We start from the raw sequence: 13,742 nt of genomic DNA, 5'->3' as shown, positions 1-13,742 counted from the left end.
ATCAAGGAAGCATTGGAAATAATAAAGCACCAAATAACAGCTATAGCCAGGAAAATCAGTAGATATGAAGCTCGAATTGCAAACTATAGGCAAAACCTCCAATTTCAATCCAATCAGAAACGTTTCTACAAATCCATCAATGGAGAAACTGCAAGGAATCAGTTAGTACCTGACAAGGAAGAAACAGTGCAATTCTGGAAGCAGATATGGGATAACCCAAAGAAATACAACAAGGAGCGGCTTGGTAAAAGAGGTGGATGCAACTTCAAAATACAGAAGTTGAAATGAAAGAACTAGTAATAACAACAACAATGGTAGAAAAAAAGAGCAAAGAAAATCAAAAATTGGTCAGCACCAGGTGAAGATGAACTGCATGGGTTTTGGTTGAAACATCTAACTGTTATACACCCACTCATTTCCAAGCAGTTCAACAATATACTACAAGGAGGAAAAATTGAAAAGTGGCTAACAACTGGGAAAACCTACCTAATAATAAAAAATCCAGCAAAAAGGGCAACACCAGGCAACTACAGGCCAATTACCTGTTTACCAACAACTTTCAAATTACTAACTGGTGTGGTAGCTGATGCAGTACAACAGCATCTAGTTGAAAACAATCTCTTTCCACCTGAGCAGAAAGGAAACCGCCCCAATAGCAGAGGAACAAAAGATCAACTCCTAATAGACAAAATGATCTTGGAAAACTGCAAGAGAAGGAAGAACAACCTGAATGTGGCATGGATTGACTACAAAAAGGCATTTGACTCTCTGCCACATGATTGGATAATAAAGTGCCTAGAAATAACAGGAGTCAGTAGAAACATCAGAAAATTTGTGCAAAGATCGATGGCACAATGGAAGACTCAGTTGCAGATCAATGGTGAGAGGCTGGGAGAGGTTAATATCAAGAGAGGAATATTTCAAGGAGATTCATTATCACCATTACTATTTGTTATTGCACTGTTTCCTCTGTCAACAATACTGAATAACTCAGGACATGGCTATCAAACATCAAAAACATCTGCCAGACTATCCCACCTCCTTTATATGGATGATCTGAAGCTGTATGGAAAAACATCATCTGAAATAGAATCGCTGCTCAACACGGTCCGTATATATAGCCAAGATATTGTAATGGAGTTTGGCTTGGACAAATGTGCCACACTTACTATCAAACAAGGAAAAATAGTGAAAACTGAAGGAATCAAGATGCCCCACGAAAATAACATTAAGAATCTGGATGAGGAAGAGTACTACAAATACTTGGGTATCCTTCAGGCTGACAACATCAAGCACACTGAAGTCAAGAAAAAGATTAGAAGTGAATACATCAAGAGAGTGAAGAAGATCTTAAAGTCCAAACTCAATGGAGGAAATACCATAAAGGCAATCAACACCTGGGCAGTCCCAGTCATTAGGTACACAGCTGGAATAGTGGACTGGACTCAAGCAGAACTAAAAGCAATGGATAGGCAGACCAGAAAAATAATGACAATGAATCACGCCCTTCATCCACGCAGTGACGTTGATAGACTTTATCTACCAAGGCAAATAGGTGGGCGTGGAATGCTACAAGTACATCAGATGGTTGAAGAAGAAAAAATGGCTTTGAAAGAATATCTGAAGAACAATGATTAAGATGCACTGAAATTAGTATATCAGGAAGGCTTACTAACTACTGGAGAGACCAAACTGGCCTACAAGAAAGACCAAATGAAGAACAGAATAGAGGCATGGGAAGACAAAGCACTACATGGCCAATACATTAAAAAAATAGCTGGGAAAGCAGATAATAATAAAACCTGGCAATGGCTAAGAGCAGGAAAATTGAAGAAGAGACCGAGGGACTAATTCTGGCTGCACAAGACCAAGCTTTAAGGACAAATGCATACAAAGTCAAAATTGAGAAGACAGCAACAGACAGTAAGTGCCGCCTATGCAAAGAAGCTGAAGAAACAGTGGACCACTTGGTAAGCTGTTGCAAGAAGATTGCACAAACTGACTATAAGCAGCGGCATGACCAAGTAGCAACAATGGTGCATTGGAAGATCTGCAAAAAATATCATTTGCCTGTAAGCAAAAACTGGTGGGATCATAAAATAGAGAAAGTCATAGAAAATGATAAAATTAAACTGCTCTGGTACTTCAGAATTCAAACAGACAAGCACCTGCAACATAACACCCCAGACTTAACAATTGTCGATAAGAAAGACAAAAAAGTCTGGATAGTGGATGTGGCAGTGCCTGGAGATAGCAGAATAGAAGAGAAAGAACTGGAGAAAATAACAAAATACAAAGACCTACAAATAGAAATAGAAAGACTGTGGCAAAAGCAAGCAAGGGTAGTACCAATAGTCATAGGCTCCTTGGTGCAATCCCAAAACAACTGGAGCACCACTTGAACACCATTGGCATTGACAAATTCTCTATTAGTCAATTGCAAAAGGCGGCCTTATTAGGAACTGCTTCCATCCTGCGACGATACCTGTAATACCCTCAAACATCCACATCTGCCTATCCCAGGTCCTGGGTAAGGACTCGATAGGTAGACAAAATGCCAAATCCAGTCTGAACATCTGGCTGACTGTGCGATGATCCATATAATTATTATTATTATTATTATTATTATTATTATTATTATTATTATTATTATTATTATTAACCAGTAAAGCCAGACGTATAGAAGAAAAGAATACATTTCAACCAGAAAATAAGAATAGAATCAGGCTCTGGCACCCATATAAACCAAACCTGTCTCCAACTGTAAAATAACATTTTTGATGAACCTTGAACTGTGAGTATTAATAGTATTAGTTAGTATTTTTAGATGAGCATAAATACATGGATCTTACAATCAACCATATTTGCTCCTTTGGATCTCCAGAAGGTTAAGTCCCCATTTACATCCCCTCTTACAGAGCTATTTAATATGACCAATTCCAGACTATCTTAAACTGGGCCAGTCAGAAGACTGCCATATTACAGGTTTTTATTGTCAAGCCCATAAAGGACATTTGAGGGGAGAGACTAATTAAAATGATCTTGTAAAAAATCATCTGTCTCTCCAGTATGAGCTACACAGTAAAACTGAGACTGTAGCTCTTAAATCTAGTGGGAAAGTATTCACAAGAAAAGACATCATGTAGAAAACGCTTACTGCCAAATCACATTTGTAAGGCAGAGGCTCAGTAAGAACATTACTAGCACATTTGGCTAGGTAGTTTCTGCTTGATGCAAACAGTTTCAAAGATAGTCAGGCTCCAAGCCGTATAGGAATTTAAAAGTGTGTGCCATCCTCTTGAATTATATCAGAAACAAATCATCACCCAATGCAGTTCTGCCAACATTTGTGTTTCATGGCAGTACTGGAGGCTCCCAGTTAACATTAAGTCCACTGCATTTTGTATTAATTTTATTTTCCAGGAAGTAAAGGGTAGCTTTGAATGTAGTTCAATATCATGTAAGGTGCATTATAATAAATCATCCGTTTCAATGACCAATTATGTTTTTGTGTCATGGCTGAAAAGGGTCTAGTCAATCCACTCCTTCCAAAGCTGTTCATAGTTTACAGTGATTTGAATATGCAGAAAGGTGTGTTCTCACCTCTGCATGAACATCCTAGACTTTCATATACAACATACTCGTTTTAAATTTTTGACTGAAAATTTATTTAAGAAAAGGTTTTATTTGTTTGTGAAAACTTTTAGGATTGCAGGTTTTAATCTTTTTGGTGTTTTAGAAATGTTTGATATAAATTGTTAATAGGTCATCTGGCAGGCTTTTATTAAATTAATTTATTAAATTATTTATTCTCCAGTACTTATTCTGTGGCAATCCTAAAAAGCTGTAGACAGATAACAATAAATTATATTATATAAATCAATAAAATAGAAATGTATAAACAGGGCACCCCAAAACAGCATACTACAGTATTTCCTTATGAAAAGAAATTTGTTTTAAAAGATCAGATTTCAAAGGATGGTCCATGTAGAATGCCAACGTTGTTGGGAGAATCAGCAGCAAGGAAGTTAATACATTTATATTCTCTCTCAGTGCATCTGTCTACTATTTCCAGACCTCATGTGTCCCAAATTGATCATTTGCTTTTTCATCCAAATCGTTTCTCATGTAGTTTCATAATGTCGAACTCTATTTATCAGGCCATTCTAAAATGTGTGCATACAGGTAAAGACCAATTCCTCAGTTAGAGTTAATTCATTGAAAGATAGCTGTCTAATATATTTTTAACTGAAGTATTTTTAATCTTACATAATACTGAATTTTTGGTTGGGGGTAGAGAGAAAGAGACAATTAATATAGAAAATGTTCTTTGTTTTGGAATAAATTGATCATTTTCTTAATAGAATTCCTGGTGGAAAAAAATGTAATAATGTGTTAGTATTCAACTTATTATAGCATTAGTTTTTCTTGGCAGCAAACTTCATAATCATACATAAACTGTTTGGACTTCACCTTAATTTATTTTGTATTGCTACCATATAGAATGTTTCATCAAATAGAATGAATTATTTGTGTTTTCACTATAGAACGATTATTTTAGATTATTATTTTTTAAAACTACATAATGCAGCATCATAATAGTTGAAGGCTTGTGAGATAAATTTATTCAGCATTTCGGGGTTTCAAGGATCCATAAATCATTTTCAGAATACTGTGTATCGAAGATTTTTCCCTCTCAATCAAAAGCTAATCAGATGAGATGTACTGAAGGAAATCTACGCAGGCTTCTCAATATGAGGTTTTTCAATGCCCCATTATAAATCCAAAGGAATCCAACTGTCCCTGAAGGCTTATTACAAAAATGAAGAACAAAACTGTGAACAAAGAAGAAAACATTAATTTGGGCTCAAGCTGTTATGACTTAGTACTGCAATTGGCCTCCTAAATCAGTAGAAAGTCACTAGAATGTGATTAAAGTTTAAATCATTTGTAGAGTGATTTTAATAAATGAAAATAATTAAAACATAGTTGATTATTTTTAAAAAAAACAATTTTAATTTGCAGATACCTATACACCTATTACTATAATAGGAAATTAAAAACAAAAATTGAAGCAGACTTTCCGTTACCAAACGGCTCAATTAAAGTACACATCTTTGTTTAACCAGTCTATTTTGCCACACATGAAAGAGCCACTTTCCTATTCTTAATGCGATTATTAGATTTATAGTTCACATGAAATCAAAATTCTTTTATTTAAAAATAATACTAAATTATTATTTACTTTAGCCAGAATTAGTGGACCCGTAAAGGCAGGAAGTGAGAAGAAGGAGGAAAATGCTCATGCTCCCAGATAGTTGAAGCATGATTTAGGGAACCAGAAAAGTATAGTCAAATTAGTCCAAGGAATGTCAGTTTTTACTGTTCCTTTTACTATGTAAATCAGCACAGTAAACTCTTGATTTAATGGACTAATAGTAACAAGAATGATTTCTAGACCCAAATATATGTTATATCTGATTGTATTATGCATGTAATTTATGTATGACAAAAGGCAAATGGATTTTAAACTCTTCGCAATATGCATTTATATTAATTTAATTAATTAATTAAAATGCAATGAAATAAAAACATTTAAAGTTATTTGATAAATATTGAGAATATTTATTTTCATTTGAACAAGTTTGAATGAAATTCTTGGAAAACCTTCTAATTCATCATCTGGGAATTACAGGAGTGAAAGTTCAGTACATTTGGAAAGATTTAGGTTGAAGAAAAGCCTTCTATTCTAAGCCTAAGCAAGTTTTCTCAGACTGAACATTAATCAAATATTTCCCTGCACTGCTTTTCTGTATTAATGCTAATATGTTTTCATCTGCCCTTGACAAACGCAACATTTTTATCCATGGTGACTATAAACTTTTATGTATATTTTTGTTTTCCTATATTGGAATGAGTAATCTTGTTCCTTTAAATGTCTCTATTTGACATTTAATGTCTCTATTTTTCTATTCTGCATTGTAGAGATATGTATTGTGCATCAAACTGACCTAAAGACATCTGTCACCTTCCAGTTTTTCTGCCAATCTAATTATAGGGCTTGTTGCCTTAGAGACCACTTGGCTCTATCATTTAAACATTCTTGCAGGAGAAGGTTTGGTAATCTCCTGGGAGAACAGCATTGACCATAAAGTTCCATTCTTACAGCTTTCCTGAGGATTTATTTTTACCTTACTATCTGATAACAGTGAAAGAACTATTAGACACACAATTTGAGTCTTGGGTCTCCAAAAGACTCAAAGATGGTGTTGCTAACATTTATAGCCTTGCTTCTTATCTCTTACATAAAATTATCTGAGGTATCTTGTGTCTTGACTCAGTACAGTACATTACTTCTACAAGTACTGGAATAATCCCATTCAAAAATTATTGTGCCAATGTGGATAAGGAGATGTAGAGTTAATAGCCTATATTTCTTTCTCCTATTCTGCTTATAAAGAAATTCATGCATTATGAATTATCCATATAGGCAGGGATCTCACATCTGACATGCTTTATCTTTGATAAGGCCAAAAATCAACTGTTTTCCTTAATACTGCTGAATTCTGGGCTTTGTTCATGGCATAATAAGTGATCAAAAGTTAATTAATGTTTAAAGAGGTTTAAGACCAAAGTTTTATTTTATCTAATTTATGTGACTGGTATTTTTACTTTAAAAATACATTTTCATACGTGACTTTAATTTAAAAATGGAAAAGTAGCATGTGCAAATCGAAATGGCAGAGTTTCATCCTCATTTTTATTTCAAAAAAGATTTTAGGCTTCATATAGATCTCATCAATGTGCCTAAACATATAAGAAAGTTGAGCCTCCCCTAGAAATGTAATAATTAAGTTGAGATTGGTAGAAAACATAAATAGTGCAGCTAAAGATTTAATGGGCAATATTCAGCTGCCTTCTGCTAAACATATTTTGTCATTGAACATGCAGCCTATCATAATAATCATTTTGTGAATAGTCAAATTACATAATATGCTCTGAACATTCTGAATGTTTCCACTAATACAAAATGATTTCCCACCATTGCTGAATTGGTTATAAAATTGATGCCATACATCAGTTGTTTTTATTCTATTGTAGTAATGAAGTTACTAGGTCAGGTGTAAGATTCTATTCCTCATGGATAAATTTGGCCGTAATATAGTCCACACTATGGATAAAATAAGAGGTAATGAATGCTGTCCTATATACAAACTCTCATTTAAGTAGATGCAGTAGATGATGAATAGAAGATAGACAGACAGATAGATAATGATATAAATGCATTTTAAAAGGCATTCCAGTTATCTTCTGCTTTAGCTACTGTAACATATGCAATAACCTTGCAATTTATTATCTTTTCCAATTGTTTCAAAGTATCTTTGTTAAATCACTTGTCCTTTTTAATTTGTCATACAAAAAACTGTCAAGTTTTTAAGATGTCTTTTAAACTGTCCACCTTCTGGATTTAATGATAGTTTAGTTCGCCTCATCAATAAATTTAAATACATGATAACTTGTATACTACATATCTAAAATACATTTGGAATAGTATGTAACAATGTATTAATTGTAATAACTTGGTGGCCCAGTTAGGGTACATAGGTTTTAGATAACCTATTGATATTTTATCACAATTAACAGACTTCATTTCTTTTTGCTGACTTGCAAGAATTTATAAGCATCATTAGACAAAGTTTAAAAAGAAAATCATAAATGGTAAGCCAGAAAGTTAAAGGCATGAGTTAATAAAAGTAAATAAATTCAGGCAATTTAATGTATAACAAACAACACATTCATTGTTACCTCCACACCCTCCATTGCTGTCAATGATATATTTCAACCATGTGCTTATAATCCTTCATACAAGATCTTTTTTAAAAAACACATATTTCTGTTTGTTAAAAACCTCATCAGTTCTATCCAAATACCATGTTCTTGGTCTTCCTTTTTCTCCTTCTTTTTCCTCTCATCCTAGTCACATTTTATGTACAGTACTTGCTTTCTGATTTTGGCTTTATATATTATCTAGATATAACTAGATCACTCCACGTTTCCTTAAGCAGATCACTTAACATTCATTCTTGATCCTTGACACACACAAAAGCTTCATTCTAACCGTTCAATGTACTTTTAAGTTTCCCCTGACATATCTAACTCTTTCTCATATAACAAAGTAGGCAGAAGCATCTCTTATATCTCTTTTCTCACTTTTAATGATATTCATCATTAAAAGACTACATTCTACCCACTACTAGCATTTTCACATCTTAAAATTTTTATAATTATAATGGCTTAACTCTACCATTTGAATCCAAACAATGTTACTAAAACAAATTTCATCTTTTTATTTATTTTTCAAATTTATATAGCTGCCCATCTCACAAAACAAATGATCCTGAGCAGCATACAACAAGATGATAAAAGATCTTTGTTAGAAAATGATGAAATCGTTAATTATGATAAAAATTGTTAATTTCTAACTTCCTTGCTTAAGACTGTCTTAGACAAACACAGAATAGCCTCTGTATTCTTTATTCAATATTTACTATTTAATTTATTTGATTTACAGTCAAAGCTACCCAAAAGCTAACTGAGAGTAATTTTGTATATAGCAAGTAATAATAAATGGAATTGAGCACAAAGAATGAAGTATCTCATCAATAGAGGGGAAAAAAACCAAGAACAAGAATCTTCCTTAAGGCTATTACAAATGACCAAATGTTTTTGTTGGAGATTGTATAAATCTCTGTTTCCTTCACAATTGTAAAGATAGACCCTGTGTCTGCTTTGTTTTGATGTATTTCATAATACAATATACAACAGCTTATTCAGAAAACTTCAGAGAATAATTAATTTCAACAACACTGTCTGTAGCATTAATCAACGAAAGGTTACCATCTTTTACAAGGCCTATTTTCTAGTATTCAGTAAATTGAGTTTTAAAAGAATTCCTATAAATGTGTGACAATACGTTTTATAATACTTTTCCACATTCATTATAAAACTGATGAAATTCTTTATGTACATAAAAAATATTAGCCATCTATCCATTAAACCTGAAAATAGGTTAAGACTTTATAATAAATTATTTGGTGTCATGTCTTACCTTGCAGTACTGGGTACCAATGTATTTATTATTCACCTGAAAACACTGCCAAGGCAAGAGAAGTTCTCAGTAACATCAATCAATTACAGCCTCTCATTTCAACTCATGCAGACATGCTACTTAATTCAGCCAGACAACAGTTGCCAGAAAGCTTGAAGAATTCCTTAAAGATGCTTTCAGAAACTGTAAGTTTCAAAAAATAATCCCTGCTGTGGAAACTAAATTATTAGATGCCCAGATATTGCTATGGTCTGTGGAATCTGTATGAGGAACAGTTGACTTGGTTACAAGCTTCAGATGATTATCATATTTTTCTCTTCCCTGTTTGGACTGTTATTAAGCAATTTTATGGATATTAAACTTGATGCTTTTAATATAAAACAGACAAGTCTGTATCATATTACATTTAAACTAGCAACTGATGAATAATAAATCATTACTATTTTTGAAGAGTGGGAGCTCTCATTTTTATATATATCATTATTAGTGTATTCCTCCCTATCTTTATAATTTATATATTTTATTTGTGCCTGATGTATTGTGGCATAACCATAAAAAAGGAAAATTAAACTATGATGGAGAAACTACTTTTAACTCTCGTGTTATAACTTTGAAGTACCGTTTATTGTTAAGCACATTGCATACCCATATATTTTGTTTTATACAAATCTTGGCCTTTTCTGTTTTATCCACTAAACAGAATTTGACATTTTGAAATTCAGACATCTTTTGGTTTATTGGTCTTTAGAATAAGGAAAAGACAAAATGCAGAGCCTCTAATATACTCATTTGCCAGTAACTTGTAATGACATGCATCATATTTTAATGGTATGAAATTATAAATTTGCATTTGAGATAATGAAAATCACCTGGACTAACAATCATTGATAATCTAATGCCTATTCCCCATTAGTTAATATATCTGATGGTATATGATTTCTTTAAAAGATCAATTATGTGTTATGTAAAGGAATGTTTCCATTTACTAGTTATGAATTCCTCCAGATTTCCAATTAATATTTCTGAATTATTAGAGTAAAATAAGGAAGAAAATTTTCCTATTTATATTTTCCATATCAACCATTTTATCTACTTTTAATATATCCCCCACTCATGTTTTCATTATGATTAATTATTAAATTTATGTTAAACTTAACTGCACACTAAAAATCTCAACCTGTACAGGTTTTTTTTTTCAGGAAACTTCTCAAGGACTTTATATGATTTTGGTTGCTATTTCCTCCAATTTATCATGCTCTACAGCAACCTTTTAATATTTTTGAGATGTAGTAGCCAGAACTATACAGATAGTCCTCCACTTATTACCACAATTTAAGTAGAATTCTGGTTGCTAGGCAATGTGGCTGTTAAGGGAGCCATCACATGACTGGACCTAATTTCATAACCATTTTACTGCAGTCGTTAAGTGAATTATTACAGTCATTATGCGAATCACATGGATGTTAAATGTATTACACATTCGTTATGTGATTCATGAGTGTTAAGTGTATCACATGACTTTGTTTATTGGAAGCCACCTGGCAAGGTCACAAATTGTGATCCCATTGACCACAAAACACTGCAACCAGTTGCAGTCATTTACCAAGTACCCAAATTGTAACTATGGGGTAGTGCAATGGCTATAACTTTGAGAACAGGTGTCACTTTTTCAGAGGCCATCATGATTTCAAAATGTTGTTAAACAAATGGTGGTAAGTTGAAAACTATCTGAATACTGTAGTTCAAATGCAGTCTTGTTATGCTTTTGCCTCCATTTAGTTCCTTATGAGTCTAAATATTTACTTTTTTTGACAATGACCACACAAAAGATGTTTTCTTGACTCTACAACATAAATATTCAAAATAAGCCTCACTGAGTTTGATAGTGTTTATTCTTATGTAAAAACAGAGATTTTAGTCTTAACCTTCATAATATCCATTGGGTTGTACAAGCTTTGAAAAAGATTTTGAAGAAGTACTTTGGACCTTATGTAAGATCAGCACTCTCATATGTCTGGTTTCCATGCAAGCATGAGAAAAAAATTCAGTTGTTTTAGGAGGTTGACATTAAAGTGAATGCAACTATTAAAGCAAACACAACTTTTTTCAGTGTCTGAACAAAGCTAGTAATGAATAGCAGAGTTATCCTGTGCTGATGAGAAATCCAAAACACTTCTAAATCATGTCTTGAAGCATGAATAGTCCCAATTTTCATACATAACAAAAATTAACATAAATAAAAATGAATTGTAGACTAGGTTCTATTTCTATTTGTATCCTGCCAAATTGTGTTTAAATTAAGTGAACTTTCTTAGCTATGGAACAGTGTACAGTGGCTTGGTTCACATAACTCATTTAAGTTTAGAGCCATGATTTATAAGCCACAATGACAGGGTTCACACAGCACAGATCCAGATTCAACAAACCTTATAGAGTCCGCATGAGAGCCAGAAGAGTATATTTTATTATCTTAGTTCTGAGACTGCATTGCCTACCTTTTGTTGATTGCACACTCATCTTAATTTTAGACAGAGTTATTTGTGCATGCCTTTAAGGATCAGCTTATCAGAAGTGCCCTTTTAGCTTTATACACAGCCCGTCCTGGTTGTGTCTTAAAAAAACCAACTTTGCCAAGGAATAGCGCTGAAGAGAATAGTGAACAGGAAAATCAGGATCATCTATCACAAATCAAGAGACAGGATTCCATACCTCACCACTCAGAATATGATGAGGAAGAGTGGGTAAGTAACCTCAAAATCCCATTTTTGCTTTCTACCTTTTATTCAATTGTAAAGTATTTGTATTTAAAGAGTTAGCCATATCAATAATACTGGATTCTTGTGAGACTGAAGAAATAATTGACAGATTTTTCATGAAGAATGTGTGCTTCAGGTATAGTATGCTTCATGTAATGTTAAAGTTAACTTTTATTATGCCTTCATTAACATATTCATATTCAGTAAGTATTTTAACTTGAATGCTGATACCGTACACTAGTTATAGTTTGCATTTTTTCTATCACTAATTTAGAAATATACTGTGAAGAAAGAGGATTTCAGCAAGACTAAATACATATGGTTCAGAACTGTGACAACTTCTTTTTCTAATGTAACATGCAGTATTTCAAGGATTACTAGTACTTCTGTACATTAAACAAAATACTTTATTTCATTACAACTTCAGTGGTTCATCTTTACTCATTTTTATTCTTTTCTTCTTGCATATATTCTTTTCATTATTTTTCTTCTGCTCATCAGGAGTTGTCTCCTAAACTCACTAAGCTAGTTATTACTCCAGTATAGTTATTACTCCAGTGTTCTAATCCTCATAATTTTAATATATGTACACATATACATTTCAGAATTGTGAAGTGAAAGCTGGCCATGAGATTTCATCTTCTATTCCAGTAAAAAGCCAGTTAAGCAAGAAAGATCCAAATATTGGTACTATTCTGTCTCAGATCCAGGAAAGAAATGTAAATAGCTTCTGATCTACTTTGAATATGCAGAGGGCTTGTAGTTTTGTTTTATTTAAGTGGTTTTTCTTCTTTACAAAATAGCATACTAGAAAATCCTGTTTATTTCTTCATTTTGTATTATAAAAGTCTGTTTAGCGTTAAATTAGAAGAGTAAATACAGTATGTCCTAGCATACACATTTGTTTGTCTTATTTAAATCATGCTAATTCATTTTATAAAGTATAGTCTGAGCAGAAGTTCTTAAGCAGAACTATTTCCAATCCTCTCTCCCTTTCTTTTTCCACTAGCTAGTTGTCTTTGAGATTATTTTATTCTGGACACATTCACTCTCCCTATTTCCCTCATTACACTCATAGTGTCTATTTAAAAGTAAGTCCCACTGAGTCCACAAATACACTAACATCTATTTTCAGATTTCAGGATTACATATCATAATTTTGATTTGTCAAGATTGTAAACATGTCTTCATAATAGTTTGAAACGTATTTTGAAAGACCATCACTCCACAGATATTTATAGTTTTCTATAATAAGTGAGTTTTTTTTTTCTGCACTTGCTATTACCAATGGGTTCTAGCTGGGCCTGTTAAGTTACAGCAGCCAATGACATAGCAAATGGCACCTGATGTCAATTGGCCCAACAGCTATGATCCTACTGAGAAGCTGAGGTGACTGAAAGACTCTCAGGCTTCAGATAGACTGTAATGATCAGGAAGAATATATACAGATGGAAGAACACTATTAATGCTCTTCAAAGATGAAGAAATAAATGGAGACCTGAGTGGAAATCACTATTCTGCGCAGAGAGATTGGATAATCATATCACTTTGGGATCTGATGGACGCAGGGTGAGGAGTATGTGTGTAAAATAGAAGCATTTAGTAGAGGAAGTGAACAAAAAACAAAAGAAAAAAGTTTGTGGGAAGTGAGGGTAGAGTAGACTTGTTTGAGTAGATTGGTCTACTTAGATATGGACCAGGATTATGGGATAGATGAGAAGAAGTGCTTTGGGCATAAGGGCAGTTTTCTCTGCTGTAGAAGGGATCTATGAGAAATCTGGGGAATAGAGGATAACAAGAAGATTTTTCAAGAGACTTATAGAAAGAGATGTATAGGGCAGATTGTTCCAGGGGAAAGGCACCTTACAGATTGGTTC

The 13,742-nt window shown here is 33.2% G+C and overlaps 1 protein-coding gene across 1 annotated transcript; it reads left to right on the top strand.

The window, feature by feature from the left end:
* Window positions 1–2,686: 2,686 nt before the first annotated feature.
* LOC120318090 (type II inositol 3,4-bisphosphate 4-phosphatase-like) lies at window positions 2,687–12,584 on the top strand (the record flags this gene model as incomplete). Its single annotated transcript, XM_039365353.1, has 4 exons — window positions 2,687–2,794; window positions 9,117–9,294; window positions 11,638–11,850; window positions 12,471–12,584. Coding segments are annotated over exons 1-4 (519 nt in total), but the record flags the coding sequence as incomplete, so codon positions are not given.
* Window positions 12,585–13,742: the final 1,158 nt, after the last annotated feature.

The sequence above is a fragment of the Crotalus tigris genome, unplaced genomic scaffold, assembly GCF_016545835.1.
Source record: "Crotalus tigris isolate CLP2741 ecotype Arizona unplaced genomic scaffold, ASM1654583v1 scf7180000020058.18205, whole genome shotgun sequence".
In the NCBI taxonomy this organism is placed as follows: domain Eukaryota; kingdom Metazoa; phylum Chordata; class Lepidosauria; order Squamata; family Viperidae; genus Crotalus; species Crotalus tigris.
The sequence above is the reverse complement of the archived record's forward strand: the minus strand, read 5'-3'. Positions and strand labels throughout refer to the sequence as shown.